Genomic DNA, 25,035 nt, shown 5'->3' on the forward strand with positions numbered 1-25,035 from the left:
TGGTGCCTGTTAGGTCCGCTTGCCCCATTAAAAAAAAAATCAAGTTTTGTTTTGTTTTTTTTTAAAAGCACCTTTTAGATTTTTGGAGGGGGGGCATTGTTTTGGGGAAATGGTGTTGCCTGTTTTGTTACCTGTGTTTTATTTGTTTTGATATGTGTAAGTGTTTAGTCCAGTTTTAGGAGAGGGGTTCGTCTGTGAAATGGGTTTGTTTTTGTTTCTGTTGATTTATTTAACCAATTTGTATCATGTCCTTCCTCATAAAACAGACCATGTTGCAACAGTGGCAGCAGTTTCTTAGTTTTCCAGATGTGCCCCCAGGCCCCCAAAGTTTGGGGACTTCTGATCAACAACATGGCAGTTTGTTGAGCCGAAGCCGTTTACTGGCCTGTTATCAAAAGCAGCACCTTGATTTTCACCCCTAAAATCAAACGGATAACGCCATAATGTATTAAATGGTTGTTAGAACATTTTCAGCTCTGAATAAGTTAGGTTTTCTTTCTGTCCTGGTATGAATCATTCTAAGCCCCTGAGAGCACTCCTGTTCTGCAGAGCAGTAGCTGGCATTTCCAAACAAAGTCTATGAAGGACATGCTCTCTGTGTGCAGGTGAGATTGCAACATATGAAATGGGAGCGGAGCATGTACTCTCTGATAGAAGGAAGCAAACCTGGGCAGAAATGAAGAAGTGAGAATGGCTTATGGAATAAAACCTGTTCAGCTTCATAAATGCTTGCTGTTTTCCTACTCTTTGTCATTCTGATTTATTTTATTTTTGTGTGTTCAGCCCACTCCTACGAACTCCGTCTTAGAGATCGAGGCTTACCAAGCTCTGATGATACTGGAAAGATAATAGCTACGTATCCCGATCCTTCATTTAGACCTGATTGTATGGTTAGTCACCACTGGGTTTTAACGTGTAATACACAGCATTTATTTTAAACAAGCTTGCTTCCTTTTCTCTAATCTTTGTGGGGTTTTTTTTTTTAAAATATTGTTAATTGGAACTGTTAATTACAAACTTGCATTCAGATGTGAGCGCTGTTCATTCTTGGTTTTGCTTTAGGGAGCTCTGAAAAGCTCCGCTCTTCTTTAAATTTCATATCTAGTTTTGTTTTGCAAAAGTTTTCTGGTGACAAAATACTAAATGGAACGCAGCACTGCTGAATATAGCACCAGTTGCGCAGTCTGCCTCCCTTATTTGTGGAGTTAAAATTGTCCTTTAATTCTCTTTGACGATTAAAAAGAATAATCTGGAAAACAAGGCATTATATTTTGAATAGTATTACTTATTTTAAAAACCTGACGTTTACATCTCTTATACTGCATAACATTAGAAAAAGACACAAACCACTTTCCATTAGTAAATAAGCATGACTGTGTCTTGCATTGCTTCACTTTTCCTCTGAGAGCCTCTTAATCGGTGACTCTGTGATGAGAATTAGCCAAATCTGAGCGCCAAAGAGATCAGCTGGTCTGTGCGGTGCATGATTTGTAAACTGTTCTGGGAAGCAATACAAGTCTGAATTGAGAGCATGGTGATTTGTGATGTATGGTTCCTGTTGAACGAATGAGTGAATGGAACGAGTGAATGAGTGAGTGGAATTTGAGTGAGTGAATGAATGAATGAGAGAGACAGAGAGACTTTACTGAGCAATGATGAGCCTGATGTGTACTGACAATTGAACACGTGGAGGTTTATACACTTGACCTGAGCTCAGAACAAAAGGTGTTGCAATTCCGAGCACTTGGGGTTCTGGAATTCATAATCGTTACATTTCATATGTATTATTGCCTTAGGTAACACTTTCTACAGAATGGTGCCCTTCTTCATTAAGTCCACAGACATCTACACAACAGGTAGCATGTGGCTATTTCGCTTCATCTTCGCTTTCTGCTACCAGCTTCATGGCCAATTCCAATCCTGACAGAAGTCTTGCCAATACAGGTACATTTTCTTACAAACTGTAATACAATAGACTGGGTTTTTCTGTTTACATGGCTGTGTCCAACATGAAAGTGTGCTGTGGAGTAGTCTGAATAAGTTGCACGGTTCTTAATTATGGATCAAAGCATTTATTTTCTTGATTTGCATGGAATTTTTTGTGAAGTTGAGCATGGTTGTGCTATGTCTTGCAGAGTCTCATTCAGGCAGGAAACAACCGTGTCATTTCAGTTCTCCTTTGAAAGAGAAAGCAAATACCGCTTTGGGTCCTTCAGTTTCTCTGCTGTGTAGACAGGATGATCCTTCAGAAGCTCCTGGCTCCCATCTGTTTGGAGAAATGTTGCACTCGGATCGACGTAAAATTCAACAGATCATAGACAAATATACAAGAGATTTCAGCTGGTCATCTTTAAGCAACTTCTCTTCCCATGGTAATGTTAGTAGAAGGTGAAAAATAGCAAATTCGGAAGTATTCAGAGGGAATGAATTTGTATTTTTTAAAAAAATTAATTTTGTTTCTTGTCCTGTGTGTTGTCGAAGCAACATAATTCTTCTTTATAAGGCTTATAAGATCATAATACTATACCATAGCTTGATAGCATGAGAAATATGTATATCTGAATTTCACGGAACAAAGACCAGTAGAGTCTGCAACATGTTGATTCAATGAACCTCTTTTTTTTATATAACCTCCCCACCCCCTTCTGCTTCTAGTTCCTTTTTGGATTTCCCATTCTTGTTGCGGTTTGTATTGTTGGTCAACAGTTTTGTAGCTATACTAAAAATACATCTCTCTATACCCATTTCAACCTGGCTTCAGTTCTGGGTTTGGCGCAGAAAACCACCTTGGTCACCCTGATTGGGAGAAATGGGTGGAATGAGGTGCTGACGTGGTTGATTCTCCTTAGTCTTTACACCTTGTGACTTGGAGCCTTGAGATTGTGGGGAAAGCCCATAGTCTTGCCAATGACTATAACCCCTATATGGGATATAGGGGCTTACTGGTTGGTTATGGCACTCTGTCTCCTGGAAGTATGGCTGTCTTACTTGTTGACAATTTTCTAGCATCAACTTAAGACACATTTTTTAAATTCAGGCCTTTGAGAGATTGCATAGGGTTGAGTATTATGGCTGTTGCTGCTGTGTACTGATGGAAATGTTTTTGCTGTATAGCAGAATGTGGAACCTGTGGTCCTGCAGATAAAGTTGGACTACAACTCCCAGCAGCCCCACCCAGCATGATTGACAGCCAGTGGTGTGATGAGTGTTTGTACTCCCCACAGCATCTGAAGGGCCACAGGTTCCCCATTCCTGCTGTATAGTTTGGGGTGTTAAGAGTTTTAATAACCATGCCTTGGGGGGTCCTACAGGATTAAGGGCGTTAGAAAAGTATGATAAATTAATACATATTTTTAAATGATTGTGACCATTTGGTGCAACCTTTTAATTGTTGAAAGGGACGCAGGTAGCGCTGTGGGTTAAACCACAGAGCCTAGGACTTGCTGATAAGAAGGTCGTGGTTCGAATCCGCGCGACGGGGTGAGCACCCATTGCTCGGTCCCTGCTCCTGCCAACCTAGCAGTTCGAAAGCACGTCAAAGTGCAAGTAGATAAATAGGTACCGCTCCAGCGGGAAGGTAAACAGTGTTTCCGTGTGCTGCTCTGGTTCGCCAGAAGCGGCTTAGTCATGCTGGCCACGTGACCCAGAAGCTGTACGCCGGCTTCCTTGGCCAATAAAGTGAGTTTAGCACCGCAACCCCAGAGTCCGTCACGACTGGACCTAATGGTCAGGGGTCCCTTTACCTTTTTAATTGTTGAGACTGCTGGATTGAGTGGAGATTATCCCAGAAGACCATCTTTGAAGGTGTGAAAGCATTAAAGAGTGTTTAGCTGTTGATTTTTAAATGCACGTGCTGCCTCATTGCCAGTGTGTTTGATGTGTGATGTAAAGCATTCTGTTTTGGCAACAGTCGATTTTCCTTTTAACCTTTTTAAGATCTGGCAGTCGATACTACTGACCTTGAGAGAAGTTTTCCAAATTTCCACCGTGAGCTTTTTAAGCCTTTGGAACCAAGACCTGACTTTGATACGCTCTCAACCTTTTCTCAGAACAGCAAGAACCTAAGCAAGGTATTTTAAAAAGTGTTTGTTCCTATACATCACGGGTTATTACCGTTAAGAACTAATTACTATTATTCTCACATAAAACCATTTCTGGTATTTATAGTGTTGAAGCAGTTTGTAATCTTACAAAATTCAGGGGAAGTAGGGGCAAGTCCAGGAGATTTCTTTCCTCCTTACCTGGTGGGTGACAAGCTTTAGCGCACCTTACCCCTAGAGGTTAGATCTTCACATGGCCTTCTTCTGTGGGAATGTGAATTATCTTCAGATTACTGCATAGCCATGTAAGATTCCACAGTGGATGTTATCAGTTGGCTTGTCATTTAACAGATATATTACTTGAAAATATAATTTGAATGTCTCAGTTCTTAAATTTATCATAACGCACTTGGTCTCTCTCTGCCTGCGCACATTTTTCTGTCAGCAGAATTCCACCTTATTGAAGAGCCACGAATTAACAGCTTCCAGCTTGGAAGAAGGAAGCAACAACCTTTCTCTTCTCAGTACAGGAAAACTAAGTGATATTCCACCAACGCAACAGAGTGGCAAAGAGGCAAAGGAGCAGAGTCAAGGTAATTGTTACGTTTGGTCTTCACAGGACAGAAACTGTTCTGGTTGCCGGTTAATAGAATCCGACAAACCAGCAACACCAAAAACTGGCTTATGAATATAAATATTCATAATAGTTGCCTTTGACTGAACTTAACCGTCCAGGGGTCCTTTACCTTTTACCTTTTTACCTTATAATTCAGCAATTAGTCAGAAAGTCAGTCTCTGGCATCTCTAGTCAAAGGTTAAGATAGTAGGTGATGTGAAAGACCCCTCTCTGCCTGAAAACCTAGAAAGCCGCTACCTGCCAGAGTAGACAGTATTTGGCTATATAGTCAAGTAGTCTGACCTTATGCAAAGTCAGACCATATGCCCATCTAGCTCAGTACTGTTGACACTAACAGGCAGCTGCTCTTCAGGGGTTCCGGGAATCTTTCCCAGCCCTACTTGGAAACACCAGGATTTAACCTGCAATCTGTTGCATGCAAATCATGTACAGTATTGTACTAAGCTGCAATTAGTATCCTGTGTTTCTAACGAAGAAAGGAAAAAGAAATCACCCCACCTCATCTTGAAATTCAGTTCTGCTTTGATCCAGGTTAGAATTTTTGTTTTTGTTTCTCCATTCCAGGTGCCGAAGAATCGTTTGAACACCTACCTCTGCAATCTTCCTTAAGAGAGCTTCCACAGAGTGGTGAGAAGTATGGATCCTTCAGCGCGGAGTCCGAACGAAACCTTGAAATGAGTAAAACTAATGGGAGCAGTATCTATATCGCACCTGAGAGCACACAGTGTGAGGAGCAGGGAAATGATGAGATCACCACCCTTTATTCTTCCATTGAAAATTTCCGTAGTCCAAGCCTAGCAGAAGATGGAGGCTCATTTTATCAGCTAGTTCCAGATAATGGAACAAGGAATAGTGCTCTTGGGGCCACAGAGTCGGAGAAAGAAGGCATGTCAACAAAAGAAGAGAGCCCGTATTTTGCTGAATTACCCACTGCATCAACTGACAGCAAGTGTAATACAGTTACAGAAAAGGCAGCTGTAAATGAGGATTTAGAAATTGATCTCTCTCAGTGTACTTTGCAAACTGTGGGAGATCAGAGTCCTCTAACAACAGAGACGATGCCGAGTTTGACTCCAGAAATGAACTCTAAGCTCTCAGTGAGCCCTGTGCAAAATTCTGTGCAGCAAACTGGCAGAGTGCCAGATGCATTTCAGCAACCAAATTTGACTGCCATGCATGCTGAAAGTTCACGTTCCTCTTTGTCAAGAAACGTACCAGTCTGGGTGAGTGAACTAAAACTATAAGTAGCATGTGGTATCAAGTTGGGTCTTAGTCTGAAACTGTCCAAATCCTGCCTTTCTTAGCATATTGATGAAAGTAGAGCATTGACCTAAATCACAGAGAGCCAGCACAAGGTCTGCGGTTTACCTGTGAACCTTCTGAAATGTCATCTGCGGCACCTAAGCCTCCATTGGGGTTTTTGAATTTTCAGCAGATGTAAAGGAATATTGAGCTAAATGTCAAGATAGCTTGGCATCTCAAGTGCTGCAACAATATTGGTATGTGTGATGTCTGTGCAAATTATATTAAATCGTGCACATCCAAAACATAGCATTCTGTCATTCTAATTTCTAGGAAACACATACAGGGCAAGGGATTATGGAAGAACCCGAGTTGACTCTAATAAGCTCCAATGACATCAGCATTGCAGAATCAGATTTGGAATTCTTTGGACAAGCAGAGAGCAGAAAGGAGAAAACCAAAAACTTGTCTTACGTTGATCATTCTGAAGCAATAAGCTGTCCCATGGTAAACATTTTGGTTCTTCCCCCTCCCCAATAGACCCATTTTCTGTGGGTGAGGTTATTGTTGTCTTTACTAGTTTGCAAAAAGGGATAATCCGTGAAATTTAAATTACAGCATGGTTTGAATTTGCAGCATTTATTTTTTTATTAATAAACAAACCGATTGCTTGCCCTTCCTCAACAGGTCCTAGGGTGGGTTACAACATTTTAAAATTCAGGATTAAAAACAGTTAAAACAGATTACATTCAGAGATGTGTCCTGAACCACCTGTCTCAGATGCTGAAAGCCGGGGTCAAGAGGTGTGTCTTCTGCATTTGCCAAAAGCTGTATAATAAAGAAGCCAGAAGCACCTCGGTGGGGGTGGAATTTCACAGCTGCCACAGAGACTGTCCTCTCCTCTTCTGGGCCACCGAATCCAAACTTCTGATGGAGGTGGAACTACCAAGAGGGCCCCCTCTGCTGACCTTAAAAACCAGGAGGGTCTGTAGGGAAGGAGACAGTCTATCAGATATTTAGGTTTAACAAGATCCTAGCTAATAAACTGAACTTTGAAAAGGGCGTGGAATTATGTGCAACCTGAGCACACATCTAGCATAGCTTTGGAAGCAATGTGGTTTATAATAAAGATGTATGATGGAAGAGAGAGGGAGTGTGCTAGAGAAGTCTTTAGCCTATTGGGTTTTAAGTGTGTGCATGATTGCATAGGTGTGTTCTTGTCCTGTTTAGCAATTTCTTTGAGCTTAGCCTCTCCTTCTTTGGACGTTTCTCACCAGCCCAGCAACAACCCGTGGACAAGTGCACAGAGATGCTTTTATAGTAATAATAATATCATAATTTATTATTTATACTCTGCCCATCTGGCTGGGTTTCCCCAACCACTCTGGGTGGCTCCAACTAAATATTAAAAACACAATACAGCTGCCTTCAGATGTTTTCTAAAAGTCAGATAGTTGTTTATTTCCTTGACGTCTGGTGGGAGGGTGTTCCACAGGGTGGGCGCCACTACCATGAAGGCCCTCTGCCTGGTTCTCTGTAACTTCACATCTCGCAGTGAGGGAACCGCCAGAAGGCCCTTGGAGCTGGACTTCAGTGTCTGGGCTGAACGATGGGGGTGGAGATGCTCCTTCAGGTATATAGGATCGAGGCCGTTTCGGGCTTTAAAGGTCAGCACCAACACTTTGAATTGTGCTTGGTAACGTACTGGGAGCCAATGCAGATCCCTCAGGACCAGTGTTATATGGTCCCGGAGGCCACTCCCAGTCACCAGTCTAGCTGCCGTATCCTGGATTAGTTGTACTTTCTGGGTCACCTTCAAAGGTAGCCCCACATAGAGCGCATTACAGTAGTCCAAGCGGGAGATAAGTAGAGCATGCACTACTTTTGCACAGTTGTGTGTATGTAGCCAGCTGCAGGAGTGTGAAAAGTTGGGCCACAGATTCCGGCACTGCTATTCCTTAGGGGGACTTCATTAAAATTAAACAACAGATTGGAATGACAGAGCGAGGGGAGGAGGAGTCATTCCCACCAATTCAGTATGGATCTATGAGAATCCTTTGGAGGGGCATTCAAGCCTTCCGTACTTTTGCTGTTTGTGGGAGTTAAGCTGCTAAGACAAATTCCATCTCGCTGCCCCTTCCTGTGCTTGTGTCTATTCCACCCTTTGAGCCTTTGCTATACAGTGTCCGGTACACACACAATACTTGTGGTGTTTATAGGTTCCCCCAGTAAGTTTTTTCCTCCAGCCAAGCCACTGGAAAGCTACGTCAACTGTGGCTTCTTGTGCCCCTTCTATTCTCTAGCTGTTCTGTACATGCTTGGAGTCCTCTGTGTTAAGAATCATCGCACTGCTTGAGATCGAATTCGTTTCTCAAATCCAGTGAATTCCAATTTAAAACACAATTTCTACTTCCATTTGGTTTTTAATTTTTTGCAGTTCCTTTTGTAGCAGTACTTTATTCCTCGTAATGAAGTGACATTAAAGTTTATAATCATCACGTTACTTATTACAGCCAATTTTACTCTCTTAGCAGAGCAGAGAATTTTTACCTTTAAATTCAGAAGTGGACAACTCCATTTGCTCTCAGCCTGACTATCCATTAGCAGCTTGCAGCACCCAAGAGGATTCTTGTCAAAGCTCCAAACAAGAAGGTTGGTGTGCAGTAGCTTCAGCAAAAGGACAAGAGCTGAGGCAGCATATCAGCTTATGTCAGGAAAAGAATGATGAATGCTTAGCTAATGATTTATCCATCTTTTCAGGAGAGCATCGTTCTAGGCCGTGCAAAGACCAGAAAGGCACAGAGCTGTGCTCTGCAAAGCCTTTATTAGACATGTTCTTGCCTTCTTGTGGGCAATAAAATGTTATTTTTAGTGCATTCTGAATTAACTGATTGTATCCCAATCTAGAAATCTACATGCTTTTGGCTCCTTTGGTTACATTTTCTTCCCTTCTGTAGAAACTGGTTGGTGAGAAAACATGTGTTTTCCTCTTCATTGTTGTGAGTGTCTGAAAGGCATGGCTTATGCTCACCAATGGGCCTCTTAATGTTTTAGTTTAATTATTTTCTTCTTCAATAAGCCGAGATAGAATAATTAGATCTGTGAAAGTTTAAAAGCTGTCGTGGATATGTACTAAAAACCGTACTCCCACATGATATATGGTAAATGAAATAAGGTCTCTCAAATAACTTCATGAGTAGAGGTTTCACCTTCCCTCCCCTACAGCACTGTTGCCAGATTTCACGTCTGCCACCGAGAGCTTGCAGGAAGCGTTTTTCAGGCGGAAGAAAGATTTCATTGAGAGATCCTGTAAAAGAGTAGAGAAGATCAAAAGTAGAAAGCGAAGTTCTGAAAAGCCTCCGGCTCCGGCATCTCAAGAGAAAGAAGCCCATCTTCATAAACCAAGAGAGAACTTGTCGCCTCCTGGTAATTTTATTAGCAAGCCATTCAAAGCTTTAGACCAGAGATACCAAGCAAGGAATGGAATAAGCCGATATGTTTTCTTCTCATAGTTATTGTTATTAAGGGGCCTTTCCCCCTTGAAATACTCAACTACTTAAGAGATGCTTTACAAAGTATTCTGCTCACCCTGGGTCCTTATAGAACAATCAGTTGCTGGGGAGAGTGTTGGTTGCTTCCCATGGGCATTTGGTCAGCTGCTATGAGAACATGATGTTGGATTTAGATGGGCCATTGGTCAGATCCAGCATGCTGTTGTTATGCCTTCCACACTTTGTTCAGTGTGGGTTAAAAATTCAAACATTGCTGCAGTCCATTTCCTATTCCATTGTGAATGAAAAATATATAGTTGCTCTGGGGAAAAACACTGCCTATTGAATGTGGTCTCATGAACTTTATGTTAAACTTGGTGTGTTCTGGTTAACTCCAAGGTGCAGCACCTGTTCATTTGAAGAAAGTAGAAGACTTTAAAGTGTGTTTCGCAGAGGACAGGAAGGCAGCAGAAGCACAGATGTACCAACGCACTTCAAGGTATTGTGGGAGCCACATTGGGCAGAAACCGAACTAGTTTAGCTGATCAAGCTACTTGATTTTTGCTTGAAGAAGGCCTCCCTTTTATTTTGAGAAATTGACTGATTTCCCCCTCCCCTCCCCTCCCCTCCTTAAAACAAAAACATGGAGTGCATTCAAAAAGCATCCAACGTAGCAACAATCCTCAGCTGTCAGTCACAGGTGGGTGAGGCTGCCCATCTGTCAAATACATGGCTTTGCAAGTCTCCAACCACCTCCCCTTTTAAGCTGTGCCTTGGAAATTTAAAATGGGAGGGTCTGGAGACTTGAAAAGCCTCATGCTCCCATTTCAGATTGAAACAATAGCTGCCTTAAAACCCCTCATTATTCATAAAAGTGCCTCATTATTCATAAACACTGAATCTTACTATTTTATTGTCTAATCCTCCTTCTGGAGAGTGTTTTGGGCAGTCCACTGCTAATGTGCACTTTTTATAACCTTTGGGCAGATTGTATAATAATCTAGCTGAAGTGAAAACCAGAAAGCAGGAGAGAGAGCGACGAGAAAACTATGCCAAAAACCGGGAAAGAGCCAAGGCATTTCAAAAGGTAAAATGCTTGCAAACTCCATGTGGTTTTGAAGCAGGGTTTTTTCAACCCGAGGCATGCATTCTCTCATGGACAACCTTTGGGGAGGAGGGAGGGAAATATCAATGGTAAGCAGGGCAAGAAGTGGGTGGAGCAATAGCTTGCCTTTGTGCAGTAGCCTACATTATTGCCACACAAGGATGGTACCCTGCACTCCCCTCCATCATGGCAAAAGGACATTGGGGTGTGGCCTGGGGAGTCCTGAAGGCTGAATAGAGAAACCATTCAGCCTCCAGGTATTTCTTACCTGCTTATTGCAGGAGTGATCCCAGAGTGCATGACAGCAGAAAATGCAAACAGCATTTAAAATAATCGTAACAGCAAAATCAGCAGATCTCACAATGGCCTGAACAATTGGGAGGGTCTTCAGTTGATGCTGAAAACTCAGCTGTATTCAAAGAGAAAGGGAGTTCCACAATCAGGGCACCTGCCTCAAGAATGCGACATGTACAAAATGTGGCATTCAAGAGGGCCCCATGGAACAGATGGGCAGGTCCATAAGGGAGAAGATATTTAGGGCCTAAGCTGTATGCACCAAAATGAAAAAGCAGCTGCTGCTACATTATTATTCTGTGAAATCTTAAGATTTTTGCAAGCGTATGTATGACTTTTTAAGTTAAAATTGAGAAATATTCTAGAGCTATTTATTAGGGAAAAGAGCCCATTGATTTATCCTTGAAACCTATTGAGTGGGTTATGTGCATCTTATTTGCTGATTCTCCCTAGCTGACAGTTGACTTCCTCCCATCTCAATACAGAAAACATTGGAAAACCTAAGAGCCAGAAAAACAACAGCGAAAAAATAATGTTCTTCAGAAGGGACTTCCAGGTGGACTAATTCTTCGCTGTAAAGTAAAAAAACGACTCAAGGTCACCTTTGTAAATATATGATGTGCCAGCCTTATATATATTACATTCAGTTTGGATAATTTGCCAATATGGCCAAAGCTGTATAGAGTGAATTGCCATATTTTCTACAATTATGACTTTTTAAATCAAGGAATTTTTAAAAAAACTTTACATGCCCCCCTTGCTTTTGTATCACTTTGTTATTTATAATAAAATTTTAACATCTAGGTATTGAGCTTGTTTTAGCAAGGGAAAACTATGTTCAAAGGAAATACTTTTAAAAGTAAGATAAAGAGGACTATGAAACTTAAAACATATTGCACTAATTTAGTGCATTTGTTTTTGTTAAACCACCACCAGAAAGTTACAAGTCGTTGGCAGCAGAACAATGAGAGTCACAGCTGTAACTGAAGGGGAGGTGGTAGTCCTTTTAAACTATCTTCTAATTCACTTTGGGCTTTCAGTGTGTAATGACCAGCACATGAAATGGGGATTTAACCCAAAAGCAGCTATATGCAAGCACCAACCACTGTTTAAGAACAGCTCCCATCCTACCTTTTGGAGACAGTGGTACCTCAGGTAAGTACTTAATTCGTTCCAGAGGTCTGTTCTTAACATGAAACTGTTCTTAACCTGAAGACCACTTTAGCTAATGGGGCCTCCCACTGCTGCCGAAGCACGATTTCTGTTCTCATCCTGAAGCAAAGTTCTTAACCTAAGGTACTATTTCTGGGTTAGTGGAGCCTATAACCTGAAGCGTCTAACACTGGAACTGCCACCAGTCAGTCACTGATGACAGGCTGTAAGACAAAGTAGGAACCTGCTTCTGGCATCTTGGGACGGGGTAACCCCAAGCAGCACCTAAACCCAGAATTACTGAAAATGGAAATGAGATTTGGGTTCTTTGGAGCAGCACCATCAGTAGAAATAACCACCTGCCCTTTCATGACACCTTACTCTGAAATGAGGGCCTTTTTTGGCAAGGGCTAGAGACAAAATGGAAACAAAGCTGCCAAGAGGGAGCAGATTAATCTTGCCAGAGCTAAACAGCTCAGTTAAGAAGGTTCACTACTGTACTTGCTTTGGGCTTTAAGCAAAGTATTCACTGTCCACTTGAAGTGCATGTCTTAAGCCCCACTAAGAACACTTACATGCTGTGGCTCTTAACATGTATGGACTCAAAAGTATTATCCTCAGCAGCTTCTGCTCTTTCCCAGGGGCCCACTGCCAGCTGGGCCAACTACAGACAGGGCTTGCTTGGCAGGGTGCTTTATATGCTAGCCCAGGGGTCAGCAAACTTTCAGCAGGGGGCTGGTCCACTGACCCTCAGACCTTGTGGGGGGCCATACTCTTTTGGAGAAAAAAAATATGAAAGAATTTCTGAGCCCCACAAATAACCCAGAGATGCATTTTAAATAGGACACATTCTACTCATGCAAAAACATGCCGATTCCTGGACTGTCCGCAAGCCGGATTTAAAGGCAATTGGGCTGGATCCAGCCCTTGGGCCTTAGTTTGTCTATCCATGTGCTAGCCCATCAGTCTCCACCTTCTTGGTATAGCTGCAGCAAGGGGAGGGTGGTTGGATACATGTGAGGTTGTGGATTCTCCTTCCTTGGCCATCCCCTTTGCTTAAAAACCTCCATCTGCCATGGACGCTTTGAGCTGAGATTCCAGCATTGCAGGGGGGTTGGACTAAATGACCCTTCCTACAACTCCAGGTAGATAAAGCCAGTTCCAAGCACAGTGGTTATGTTGCTATGTCCAACAGCAGGCCATGTTCAGATAGTTTTACCAGTCCTGCATTGTACATGTAGATCAATAATCTGAGGCAGCTTCTCACTGAGATCTCAGAATCTCATGGAGTGGTCAGATGGATTGTATAGTGTGAGAAAAGTCCAGCGTTTGTAAGGAAAAGGGAGCAGGAACGAACTCAAATAAGCAGAAGCTTCATTGATACAGAAAACCAACACACCATTCCAGCAAGGACTTGTTTATTGAGCAGACATTTTAGAATTTCCGTAAGTTTCACTTTTGAAGCTTTAAGAAAAACACCAATTAGTTTCATTTAAAAGCTGTCTGATAAAGAGCACCCCGGCGTGTTCTTCCATTTTCTAGCCAGCTGTTAAGGTACCTAAACGTGTAGAAAAAGAGTGAATACATTATAAAACCAGCGTGGTTTCATTCCCTTCCAACCACCCCATAGTTAATATTGGAGGTGTACTTCCTCCAATTTCAGTGATTTAAGAGTTCATCTCAAATGGGCCTTTCCATAAAACGTCCGTTTGGGGAGGCCAAAATTCAACCAATGCCACCTCCAAATTTCCCTGCAAAGCAGCTGCCTAAAGTGGATTCAAGCACATGTCTCCTCTGGGATAGACCACAGAGTACATATAAAGTACCCCTGACATCCTGCAAAGGATTTCCGTATTAGGTCATTGCGTTAAGAGCCGTTTGTTCAACAGCATACAGCCCTCTTTGAAGTGACCTTGCAACAAGCAGTTCAAACAGCACCTATAATATTTACCTTTAACACCAGACAGAGCTTATTTGCCTAAATTGCAGATTCCTTTTCAGGCTTGTAGATTGTCTAGTAGCACTGGAAAACAAACGTTAGCACAAGATTAGGATTAAGTAGCTCTAGGAAACACAACTTTGAATTGCAGCGGTGGTTCAAACTATTGGCCACATGCTCCTAGCTTTTGCCAGATGTTTCCAACAGATTTGATGCTACCGTAGCAACAATAAAAAAAATCTGGAGGAGTTACTTTATGGTCACGTCCACAGCATACCAGAAATGAGATTTCCTAGCAGCCTTGGTAGAGACCAGGTAATACACCCAAAGAGTTTTTAAAAATTGTGGTATTGTGAAACATGTGTTTCACAAGTGATGGAAGATGTCGAAAAATAAGCATTACCTACAGTTCCCAATAGCCTTGTATACAGGCAACTCCCCGTTTACACAGGAATTGCATTTTGGGTCATTGTGCATGTTAGCACTACCTGGATATTATATTCAATATGAAGGAACAGGAGGTTGTCTGTTACTGTGGCTAGCATTTTGTTTAATACAGCTTGGTTACAAATACAATATAGCAAATACTTAAGAGCAACATTACCTTTTCAAGCAGATTTTTCCTAGCTGCATCCCAGGCTTTCAACCAAGTCCATGCCTGTAGACAGACAAGACTTCTTAATGCTCAATTTCACACAGTGAGAGCTGCAAGTACTCAATAATTTGCTGTCTTGCAGTTTTATCCCACTAACCTAACATACAGTTTAGTGGGTAAAGCGAAACCACAAGTTTCCTCTGTGAGGTATTTCCAACGATAGGAACCTACGACAAGGTCACATCGGGATAGACCTCAACATTAATAATGTTTTATTTTTTAAATATATGTTGGAAGCCGCCCAGAGTAGTTGGGGCAACCCAGTCAGATGGGCAGGGTACAAATAATAAATTATTACTATTAGGCTGATAAGTGTCACATGTTTCTATCCATTTATTCCCCCCGCCCAAACAACTTATTTTCTTCCCGGAACTTTGCGTTTTAGTTAATACATTGTTGAGATTTACAAATATAATCAAATAACATGTACATTCTGTTACCTTGATTCCAATGCTGCAATGCTAACGAGCTATACTGGAAAACCATAAAGTACTTGCATATTATTGTTTCTGTTATTTATATTCCCTCCTCCCCCAGGGTCAGGGGGCCACATGCCAGAACAAATGTGAATTTTACCTTCGTACTGTGGGCTCCTTTCTACATATTCCCTCCCTATCCTCTATCCAGGCAAGCAAGCATATCAAGAGTTCAAGGACACACTCCAGCCAGCCAGAAACACTCAGGGGAGTGCAAAGAAATGGCTAGTGAGGTATACAGTCTAGGAAGAGTCTCAAGGGCCAGACAAAGACCTGCACTTGTCCCTGTCCTAGGCCTTATGTTAAGCTAAAATAAGGTCACATACCTCAATGTCCTTCTGTTCCAAACTAGAGCAGCTTCATGCCATTTGAATTTTCTACCTGAAAGAGCCAGCTGCCAGTTTGCAGCCACAAGAGAGCACATGTCAAGCAAAAGCTGTTAGGGTATCCCGACGGTGCTTCAGCAGAATCTGCTTCCTGGAGATTCCTCATGCTATTCACCATACAGTTTGCAAATGAGGGCTTCGTCTTACTTCCAGGCAAGAACTGAGAGCCAGCTACACAGCAGTACATTCATTGGTCAAAGTTCCAGGAAGTCTCATTTGCAAAGAATGTAACAGCCAGCAACCTACGTACTTAATTTGGACTAGCTGTTATTGTTTGTTCAGAATGGCTGTTTATCATTCACTCTTTTCAGAGCAGTTGAACATCTTGCCAATCATCATTAACAATTCTTTACCACAGCTTCTACTATGAAAAGTATGATCACTTTGACACAGATAGTGCCTTTAAAGTTCAGTCTCTTCCAAAGAGATGGAATGGAACATATTTGCATAATTCCTTTTATTACAGTGAAGCAGGTTAGGCAAGCAGCAACCAATTAAAACATCATCAAGCTGAAATATATCTTCACTAGCCATGTTTATGTTTCAGGCATAATAGTTTCTTACCAATTTGGGTGACAGGTGTTCATTATCTGGATTCCTTTAAAAAAAGAGAGGGTTTTAAAAAAAATCAGCATAGAACTTCATTTATGGGCCAATATATTGCCATGAAAGTTTAACACTTCAAGCATGTAGTACACTCTTCAGTGCAAGGTAAAGTTTCATCCGTAGGGAGCCGGTGAGTATACTGTCCTGCTTGGGACAAAATGACTTAATTTTTTCCTCCTCTGAATTCTGTGAACGTGGCCTGCTAATACTGGAATGGATTTTGTCATTAAAGCAGTGCACAATCTTTCTGTGAATGGCTGTGTTTCTTCAGGACTTGTCACTCATTTGCTGTTAGTGGGCAGAGCCTAAAGTCAGAGCCAAATGGACAAAACCACCTCAGGGGAGCCTGCTGGGGAGGAGGTAGGATACTATTCATGGCTGAACTGATTGCTTGAAGAGGGCCACATGAAAACAGGCCAAGGGCCAAGACTGTCCACCCACAATTTAGCAGAGATGTCAGAGCAAGCTTATTACAGGTCTCATTGTCACCAATGCAATTTGTCTTACAAGGATGGAAGCATAACCTGTGTTTTCTGTAGCCTTGTTGCTTACTTCAGGCACAATGAAGTGTGCCTACATTTTGTATACCCAACAAGGCAAAGCATGTTAAATTGGCAAATACCAACCCCCAGCACCATTTCTTAGCATCACATTTAACTGCAAGACACATTACCTTTAGCACAAAGCTGTTGCTTTGATGCACAGACATCACATCTCAATTGGACCATTTCATGATGGTTCAGGATACAAAACATTTTCCAGTGTTTTTCCATGCACTAAATGGTACAAAATTATAATGAATCAGAACCTAAGCTTGTACAGTCAACATGAAGTTATGTGATCGTAATCACATTTCTATGGGGATATTTAGGATAACCAAATCCGTAATGCCCCCACACAAGACCGCTCCAAAGGCATGCAGATTCCTGCTTTCAGCCATCAGTCCCAGTCAAGTATTTTGACAATGTATTCCAGAAGCAAAAATGTCTTTTGTATGTGCTTATGGGAGAACTTTGAAGAACCACCCAGGGAACAAAGAATAAACTAGAATCAAATAACTGCGCACTTTATAAATCCTTCAAATAACATGTAATTTGTTTCAACAAAAATACCAGGTTTAGCAAGCACAGTAGCTTGAGAACCAACGATGCCATATGCTGAATTATTATTGCACTGCTTTTTGAACATGCCATCAGGAACAGACTGCTGGATGCAGATACCATACAGTGCACTTATCAATTTAGTCCTCTACCCCCTGATGTATTCCAAACTGGTACACAGCACAATGCAGAACATGAATGGATCTTAACATACCTCTTTTGCAAGCCGGGGTTTTTCTTAATCATCACTGTCTAGAACACTGAAAACAATAATTGGGAATAGTCTTAGAAATGGATTTATTTTAAACTTTCTTACAAATATTCAAAATAGTAACCAAACACTATTTGACAAGAATTACCACCCCACTGTATCCTAATTGCCTGTGGCCTCTTTGAGATAAAGAGCTTTTATGGGATATCAGAAAAACTATCCTATGCAAAAAGTACAGTATTCCTGGGACTAACAAGTCATGTTCCTTCCTATTAGTAACACAGCCAATACAGATCAACTGTGGGTTGCAAAAAAGGATTTATTCTTAGCACTTGACTCCATGGTTTTTTGTCTATGAGAGTAGCCAAAACCTGAAGCTGTGCTGGTAAGCAAAGTGCTCACGGTAGAAAAAACATTGCATAAATGTCTAAACTTACTGTTACTCTAGGTCATCACCAATTCAGACAAACATCCCACTTCCTTTTCAAACACACATTTCTCCAAACACAAACCTACGATCAGCCAAACCAGCATCCCACCCCCACTTTTCCAGTTGGGATGAAGGCCAAGTGAAAAAGCAATGTTGGTATTTTATGGTGAAACTGCTTCTGGAACATATTGTGCCACTCTAGATGTTGCTTCCAGTAGCCTTTTCACAAGTTTGCAGTTCATGTCAGCAGCAAGGTCCCATTCCCAGTGTCAAGAAAGCATGTGAATGAACAGACCCACATAAGTCTTTAAAATGTGGACACATTTAACACTGAATGGAACATAGTAAATATGCTACCAAGGAACACACCAATGGCACAGCCGCCTCCTTCAGCAAATACAGGGCTCACATTTAAAATTTCTTGCCAAGGCATAATTTTTGGATGGTTCTTTAGATGTACCAACCATGGCTGGTGTATTTGTGCCAGTTAAGAAGTTAAGTGTTGTGCTTTCCTATAGCTCTTGCCACTCTTAAGGAAAAGACCAGTGAAGGAAAAAGGATACCTGGTGAAGCAGAACAAATCCAAGGCTAGTTGCAAACTATAGGAACCAGTGTGGTTGAAGTCATCTTCCTTGCTGCCATGGACAAATGCTGCTTCCATATGTTCTCAAAGCCATTGCTTATCATGGCTATTAGTAGCTTCAGTTGCTGGTAGTGCTGGAAGAACACATTTCAAACATACATAAACTTTTAGCTTTGGCTGCATTCTCTTCAACTGCCTCATAAATAGTTTGTTGATTTATCTAGTGCCATCTGCATTGACTAGCAGTGGTTCTTCAGACTGAATTTAAGATCTTTGGCCTTAAGGCGTTACAGGCATCTTCAAATGCCTTTCTGATGCTGTGTGCTGATTTTATCAAATTTTGTTCAGGCAGCTTTTTTTCCTGAAGTTTTTACTAAAAGCATCTCCCCCCGCCCCCCAACCCACCGCCAGATGTACATGCACTCCAGTTGTGTGCTTAAGGCATACCCAAAGCAACTCTCATTCTGCACTCAGTTCTGGTCAGTGTGTTAGGTTTTAGTTCATTTCTGAATCACTCAGCAGTTGAACTTAAAAACAGTCATCACATGAACTATTGTGCAGAATCTAGACTCACTTATGAATGCCACTTTATTGTTACTCAGTCAAGTCCTTGGTTAATATACACATGGTTTGAACACCAACATCCAACTGCCCTCTTTCTCCATTTCATTCCTATTTAAACCCCTCCCCCCCAAAATCTGGTTCTTCTGTTCTATCTTGAATTGCTGCTGTCCCATCTCCTTAACATCTACACCTTATTGCAGCAAAGTCAAAGTACAGGGAAATGAAATATTCACGTGTTCTCCCCCTGCCTAATTTTCCTCCTCCCTCCATTCCCTTGTCTGTTTAAGATTGTATGTTCCCGGGGGCAGGGCTCTGTCATACCTGTTCTTTGCGAAATGCCACCTACACGTACATGGTAATATATTAATAAAATACTACTACTAAAAAAATTCGAATAGTACAACCGCACCAAAAATTTAGATCCTACTACCTCATGCCAAAGCACTCATTTCAGGTGATAAAAATAAGATTGCTGGCACTGATGGTACTACTCCAGAACAAATCACTGTTCTAGATTAAAATGAGGTATATGGAATATGATAAATGCTACTACACTGTGCTGAGATCTAGTAACTCATGAAGTCAAGCAATGTTCAGATATGAGCATGTGCAGCATGTGCATGCTTTAAATATTAAAAGGGGCTGATCAAGTAAGCACTTTGGGGATGGGAAGAGCTTACCAAGAGCAGTACCCAGTTATCACATCTTGCTAGATTAGATGCCCAACTCTAGGAAACTTTTTAGGAAACTTAGAAAGCCCCAAGTAAGCAACACACACTAAGGTAATACAATAGTTTGATTGCCATGTTCAAGTAATGAGATTTACACAGAAGCTATTTAGCTGTTAAATGGCTCAGGCCACAATCCCATGCACTCTCCTGAAGTCCTAATGGGTTCATAAGAAAAAATACTCCAGCACACACAAGTTCCATTTAAAAAAGAATGTTAGCTAGCACTCCAATAAAGCTGGATTTTGCACCTAGTTAATGGGGCAACATATTTAACAATACACTGATGGCAGCCCCCAGAACTGCAATTTGTCAACTCCCCGTGACAGATTCTTTGCCCACCCTTTCAGCAAGGCAGCTTGCAACTGTAAAAGCTATCCATAAGATCTGCAAGAAAAACCCTGTTGGAATCAAGTCAACAAGGGGATGTACAGTAGTGCTGCTCAAACACCTGCCTCAAAAGCATTTGTTCAAGGGTCCCTTAGCTAAAAGAACGTATGACCACAGCTAATAGCCCATCTAGAATAACTCCATCACTACCCTCCTACTCTAGTGTAAAGCAGGAAAATCTCACAACTTAAATCTAGGCAAAAGAGGCACCTGTCTTGTGTGCATGCACTCTCCACCTTACTGCAGCAGCAATATCAGAATCTCCAGCTTCCAATTGTAATTTATTTAAAATATGGTTAGTGAGAACAAGCCCAAGTCTGAAGACACGCTATTTTAACATTTTAATTTAAAGGTATCCACTACTGAAGCTTCTTGCTCATTTCCTTCCTTACTTTCTTTCTTTGCTATATTCTGTAAATAGGCTCACTTACTTTGACTTCCTCTTGCGTGTCTTCTTTGGAATTTCACTACTTAGTATGAAACAGCTGTTTTCCTATGGCAAAGAAACAGACAAGGTAAATGTAACACACAAACATGTGAATAGAGATCAAATCAACCAAATATACAGAAGTTTCCCGTTACAAAGCCTATTCCTGACACATAATTATAGAACCATACATCCTAGGTGCATGGGGTTTTATTCAAATGAGTCCTGTTCAGAGCAGGCCGACTGAAATAAATTTGAGTTAGTCGTGTCCATTAACTTCAATGGGTCTACACTGAGTAGGACTAGTGTGGAGTACCACCCATGGGGTTTTTTTTTATTTAAAAAATGGCTACCATTGGAGCATGGCATAACAAAATGGCTGCCACATGCAAGAGCAGGAGAAGACAACCATAAAATGGGCGAGGCACCTACATCACTCACCACAACTTGCTTACAAAAAGCTGCTCTCTGGCCTCTCTGTTCAGAAGACAGGAGGGAATGTCCACTGGTTGAAAACCACTGAGTTAAAGTGATTGACTTAAGTCAGCAAAGACTTACCACTATCTTGGCACCCATTTCTTCTTTATCTGCAGAACTCTCAGTCTGGTCATCTCCACTGAAATACAGCAATTGCCCAGTTATCTGTATGTAAGTTGTAAATGAGAATAGTAGAAACATTGAATTCATATAGCGCTTTCTAGCTTTCAAAGTGCTTCCTGTGCATTTCCTAGTTATAATTCTTACAACTCCCCAATACAGAGTGCAAGGTGTCAGTATTATCCCCCTACAGACTGTTACTGAAACCTTTTCATTTCAGGACTGCATGTTGTAGTAAGTCTGAACTTGGAAGGATTTTATTCCCGTCCACTGAGAAACTCAAGAATTAAGGTGTGTTCCTGTAAAATCTGCAAGAATACATTTGTTAAATAGGAAGCACATTACAACATTGCAATCCTGATATTTCTGAAAGCGTGCCACACGTCAGACACATTCTCAAGAGATTTATAGGTTTTTATCTGTTTCTCTCAAAGTTTAATTTCCGGGTGTGTCTATAGGAGTATACTTTCTATGGTATAATCTAAGCGGTGAACAATCAACTATTGATACAAGCAAGGGTTGAGGAAGATGGCTTAGCAGGACGTAGATCAGCAGATTCCCATTTTCAACTCTACCCTTGCATTGAAGTTTCTACTGAGTGCACAGATGTGGCGCAGAACTTTAGAAAGCGTAATTATACATACTTTGTCTCCACAATGGGAGAAAGAGGTTCATCCTCATCCACGTATTTGTACTTTCTTGACGCCAGACTTTCATTTTCTAGATCATCCACAGCATTCAACTGCGTCAAAGATTTTTCCATGAGCTGCTCTAATTTCAGCGTTTCAATGTATCTGAAGTATCCATTTAAAGCTGCTTGCTGGGGGAGAAGAAATTTGCTCTATGAACATAAACCAGGACAAAAGACTCTGAAAGCCCACAAATTTGATTATGCAGTGTACCAATGCGGCTTTCTTTCAAATGCAAAGCAGTTTTTCCCAATCAAGTTTGTTACTCAGGAAGCAAATTATTAACACTATGCAGTACGAAAGACCAGAGCATTATTGTATATAGTTGCTTTCTCTAAATCAGTGTTTCCCTAAGTACCCAAACTTCATTTTCCAAATAAACACAAATGCAGGTTACCTAAAAAAAGAAATCTACTGCAGATAGCTAACTACAGTGATGGAACAATGCTGCTGACAAAAGTAGATCCAAACATCAATATACTGACAGCAGCGTACTAGGTTCATCCTTCTCATTAGGATTATTTTAAAGGTTGTTCATAATTTTTATTTCATTTCTGTGTATAATGTAAATGTTACTCTGGTTGATTTTAATAATTTTATAATTTCAAGCTTCAAGGTGTCTTATTTTATAACATCATCTTTCTTTACTATGTTGCAGGATGTAGGTAAATATATATATACATAAAAGAATGCAAATTTGTCAATGAATCTTTGTCTGTTCACTTAAAGAAGGTAAATTTCCAGGGGTGTGTGGAATATTTTTTTTTCCGGAAAAGGGCACGGTAGGCCAAATAAGTTTGGGAACCTCTGCTGTAATTTAACTGCTACTTACCTCATACAGACACACCATTCTAAAGGGAATGCGTTTCACTCCGTACAGTCTCTCCACAAAAGGAAAATTAACAACTTTCTCAGTAAGTTTCTTTTTCCGTTTCTTTCCTGGGACTCTTGGCTGCTGTCTCTTCTCACAAGTTTCTTGCTCCTTGCATTTCACAGTTTTCCTCTTTGCGACTTTCTTCTTCCTAGCACTTGGCCTCCACTTTCTCCTCTTCAGATGCTGCTTCCTTCTGAAGTAGTCAAAGAGGGCTCTGAGGTCAAGTTTAGGTTTGGGCAACTTAGGCTTTAGAGAGCCATTCTGTGTTTTATTGCCAGATGGACTCTCAGGAGATTGACCAACAAGACTTGCTGGCAGCATACCTTTCATTTTCTTTGAGGGCTTCAGTGAATGCAAACCAGTTAGTCCTGCTGAAACAATGAAAGAAAATGATTGCTCTTCGATGGTATTTTAATCAATCTATTTAGATCAGAGCATACCAGTCTAATACAGAAAATCTTTAGCAGAGTGCAGTGACCCCTCACCTCCAGAGCCCATGGGGTTGCGTTTCCTACAAGTGCTTAGGAAAGGCTGCAGCCTTCATTTTCAAGAAGCTTACAGGGACAAGGTAGATTCTTCCTAAACTGTTTCTTGTACAGTTTTACAGTCTACTCCTATTTTTGCCAACTTTACATACTGCTGATCTTTTAATTATTTTATCATTTTATTGACTGTTGCACATCTTGTCACCATCAGTCATACTGCACCCACTGGGCAAAAAATTAATTGAGTATTTGGGTGCTATGGAGAAAGCCTTCCCAACTAGGAAAGAGTTTATCATGGGGTCTTACTAAAAGAAGAATGTAGATGGAAATGCATTAACAGAAGTAGCAAAGCCATTATACAGATGAAGGGGGAATTCATTAAAGCTGAAGGACAGTGACTAGGTTTTATCTTTTTCATGTTTTGTGTCTGAAATACAGAAACCATTTAATCAGATGCTAACCTATTTACAATCTGTATCAAGCCTTGGGAAGCATGGCATCTGTATCAAGCCTTGGGAAGCATGAGCGCTTGTGATCTTCAGCATTGCTGAACACTTGAGTTTTTGCCTTCAGCAATATCAGCTATAGTCTGTTTCTAGTTTGTACTAGGAGTCAAGTACGCACATCAACTATTCGCTAAATTATTAAGGCAACTTCAGGACTTCAGTCCCTAAAACCAGTGTGGTTGTATTTTCAAAGAAATCTCACACTATCCATTTGCCCAACACAGGCTTCTTAGCCATTTAAAATGCATTTAATCTAGACTTATTTATCTTTTGCTACCACAAAGTTACCACAACCCAAAGGTGTGAAAAAGCCTTAAGTACCCAAACATCAGTTACTGAAAAGGTGTCCCTAATGATACACATTTAGATGCACATATACCGTTACTTTACTGGTATAATCACAGAGGCTCTTATCAGCATGCTCTGATGAGGTCAAAATGAATCTACCCTAAAATCCAGTGGGATTTTCCCAAATCTGCATAGCATCCTCCATAAAATCATAGTAAAACATGTTCATTATCTGCATGTTTGCAATAGATCATACTTTAATTCTAGTAACATTTTCATCTCACCCCGTTTTCAGCCGTTCCTGTTTTATTTTTAAGCTGCCTCAAGTGCACGTCAGGCACTTGTATATTATAAATACACAATCATATAGTACTTTTAATCCTCCACATATTTACCAAGGCATGTTAAGAGGTGGGCCAGCTCAATCCAATGAGTTTGATTAAATCAGCCTGGTGCCGCAGCGAGGTCAGCCCTTTGCATTCAAATCCCCAGCCACACATTCATGGTTAACCCCCATGATTTTGGGCCTGTTACTGATCTCTCCACCTAACCCACCTCGCAGGATTGTTGTGAATATAAAATAATAATAATTTATCATTTATACCCCGTCAAGCTACTCTACGACCACTACCTTGCGCCCTTTAGGGGAAAAGTCAGGAATTAACAGTAAACACGGATCGCCTCTCAAACCCTTTTAATGTGCTAAAGCTATTCTCGAGCATTAACCCTCGGCTCCCCGGTCTACCAACCAGGACTAGCCCAGGCCCAACCTTAACCGTTGAAGGCAACGGAAAAGCGGCCGGGGGGGGGAGGGAACCTGGCCTTTCAATTTTTATAGTTCCCCCTCACCCCACAATATCCTACCCACATCCTACATTAGGCGCCCCTAAACCTTTTCCCAACAGGCCTATCTCATCACAGGACGCCAACCGAGCCGATGCCGAAAGATTGCAGCAACCCACCTCCTCCATTTTGCCGGTTCAACAAGGCCGCGCAAGAGCCGCCGGGCCGCTTAAGTACGCTGTTTTTCCCGCCAGATCTCGCGAGAGTTCGGTTTCGGCGCCGATGGGAGGAAGGGACCGGATGCGCTGGAAGGAGCAGCCTCGCGCCGCCATCTTGAGAGCGGCGACGGGCAGAAAT

The 25,035-nt window shown here is 41.4% G+C and overlaps 3 protein-coding genes across 11 annotated transcripts in view; 1 reads left to right on the plus strand and 2 right to left on the minus strand.

Moving 5' to 3' along the window:
• CEP295 (centrosomal protein 295) overlaps positions 1 to 11,612 on the plus strand; it is a 37,111-nt gene extending 25,499 nt beyond the window's left edge. For 4 of the 6 annotated variants that reach the window (XM_081001721.1, XM_081001725.1, XM_081001722.1 and 1 more), the window contains 12 exons: positions 784 to 890; positions 1,797 to 1,944; positions 2,136 to 2,372; positions 3,937 to 4,070; positions 4,486 to 4,633; positions 5,242 to 5,900; positions 6,253 to 6,426; positions 8,451 to 8,571; positions 9,145 to 9,345; positions 9,810 to 9,909; positions 10,398 to 10,497; positions 11,295 to 11,612. In XM_081001721.1, coding sequence (XP_080857847.1) covers positions 784 to 890; positions 1,797 to 1,944; positions 2,136 to 2,372; positions 3,937 to 4,070; positions 4,486 to 4,633; positions 5,242 to 5,900; positions 6,253 to 6,426; positions 8,451 to 8,571; positions 9,145 to 9,345; positions 9,810 to 9,909; positions 10,398 to 10,497; positions 11,295 to 11,342 — 2,177 coding nt within the window. In that variant the 3' untranslated portion in view covers positions 11,343 to 11,612. The remainder of the gene's footprint in view (positions 1 to 783; positions 891 to 1,796; positions 1,945 to 2,135; positions 2,373 to 3,936; positions 4,071 to 4,485; positions 4,634 to 5,241; positions 5,901 to 6,252; positions 6,427 to 8,450; positions 8,572 to 9,144; positions 9,346 to 9,809; positions 9,910 to 10,397; positions 10,498 to 11,294) is intronic. The other 2 variants (XM_081001724.1, XM_081001723.1) reach the window with 2 other exon arrangements.
• The window catches only part of CMTR2 (cap methyltransferase 2), a 203,924-nt gene that overhangs the window by 31,984 nt on the left and 146,905 nt on the right, over positions 1 to 25,035 (minus strand). The window lies entirely within an intron of this gene.
• TAF1D (TATA-box binding protein associated factor, RNA polymerase I subunit D) lies at positions 13,363 to 24,975 on the minus strand. Of its 4 annotated transcripts, none has more exons than XM_081002459.1 (13): positions 24,858 to 24,975; positions 22,575 to 22,984; positions 21,698 to 21,873; positions 21,015 to 21,072; positions 20,461 to 20,522; positions 18,328 to 18,481; positions 17,338 to 17,383; positions 16,697 to 16,799; positions 15,982 to 16,015; positions 15,358 to 15,412; positions 14,505 to 14,558; positions 13,913 to 13,984; positions 13,363 to 13,519 (listed from the first exon to the last, which is right to left on the minus strand). In XM_081002459.1, exons 2-6 carry the CDS (start codon positions 22,944 to 22,946, stop codon positions 18,466 to 18,468), a joined length of 684 nt encoding a protein of 227 aa, XP_080858585.1. In that variant the 5' UTR covers positions 22,947 to 22,984; positions 24,858 to 24,975; the 3' UTR covers positions 13,363 to 13,519; positions 13,913 to 13,984; positions 14,505 to 14,558; positions 15,358 to 15,412; positions 15,982 to 16,015; positions 16,697 to 16,799; positions 17,338 to 17,383; positions 18,328 to 18,465. The 4 variants fall into 4 exon arrangements, with proteins under 4 accessions (XP_080858585.1, XP_080858582.1, XP_080858583.1 ...); XM_081002456.1 differs by having other exon boundaries at positions 15,358 to 15,425; XM_081002457.1 differs by having other exon boundaries at positions 15,358 to 15,425; positions 22,575 to 22,987; positions 24,858 to 24,913.

The sequence above is a fragment of the Podarcis pityusensis genome, assembly GCF_964106645.2.
Source record: "Podarcis pityusensis genome assembly, chromosome: 4".
In the NCBI taxonomy this organism is placed as follows: Eukaryota; Metazoa; Chordata; class Lepidosauria; order Squamata; family Lacertidae; genus Podarcis; species Podarcis pityusensis.

Bases quoted from the DNA above. Each gene is read 5' to 3' on its own strand.
- TAF1D (XM_081002459.1), bottom strand. From the start codon at position 22,946: ATGAAAGGTATGCTGCCAGCAAGTCTTGTTGGTCAATCTCCTGAGAGT. The intron at 21,874-22,574 runs GTAAGTAGCAGT...CTTCTCCCCCAG, and splicing joins GAATGGTGTGTCTGTATGAG to CAAGCAGCTTTAAATGGATA. The intron at 20,523-21,014 runs GTAAGTCTTTGC...TCTTTGCCATAG, and splicing joins AAATGGGTGCCAAGATAGTG to GAAAACAGCTGTTTCATACT.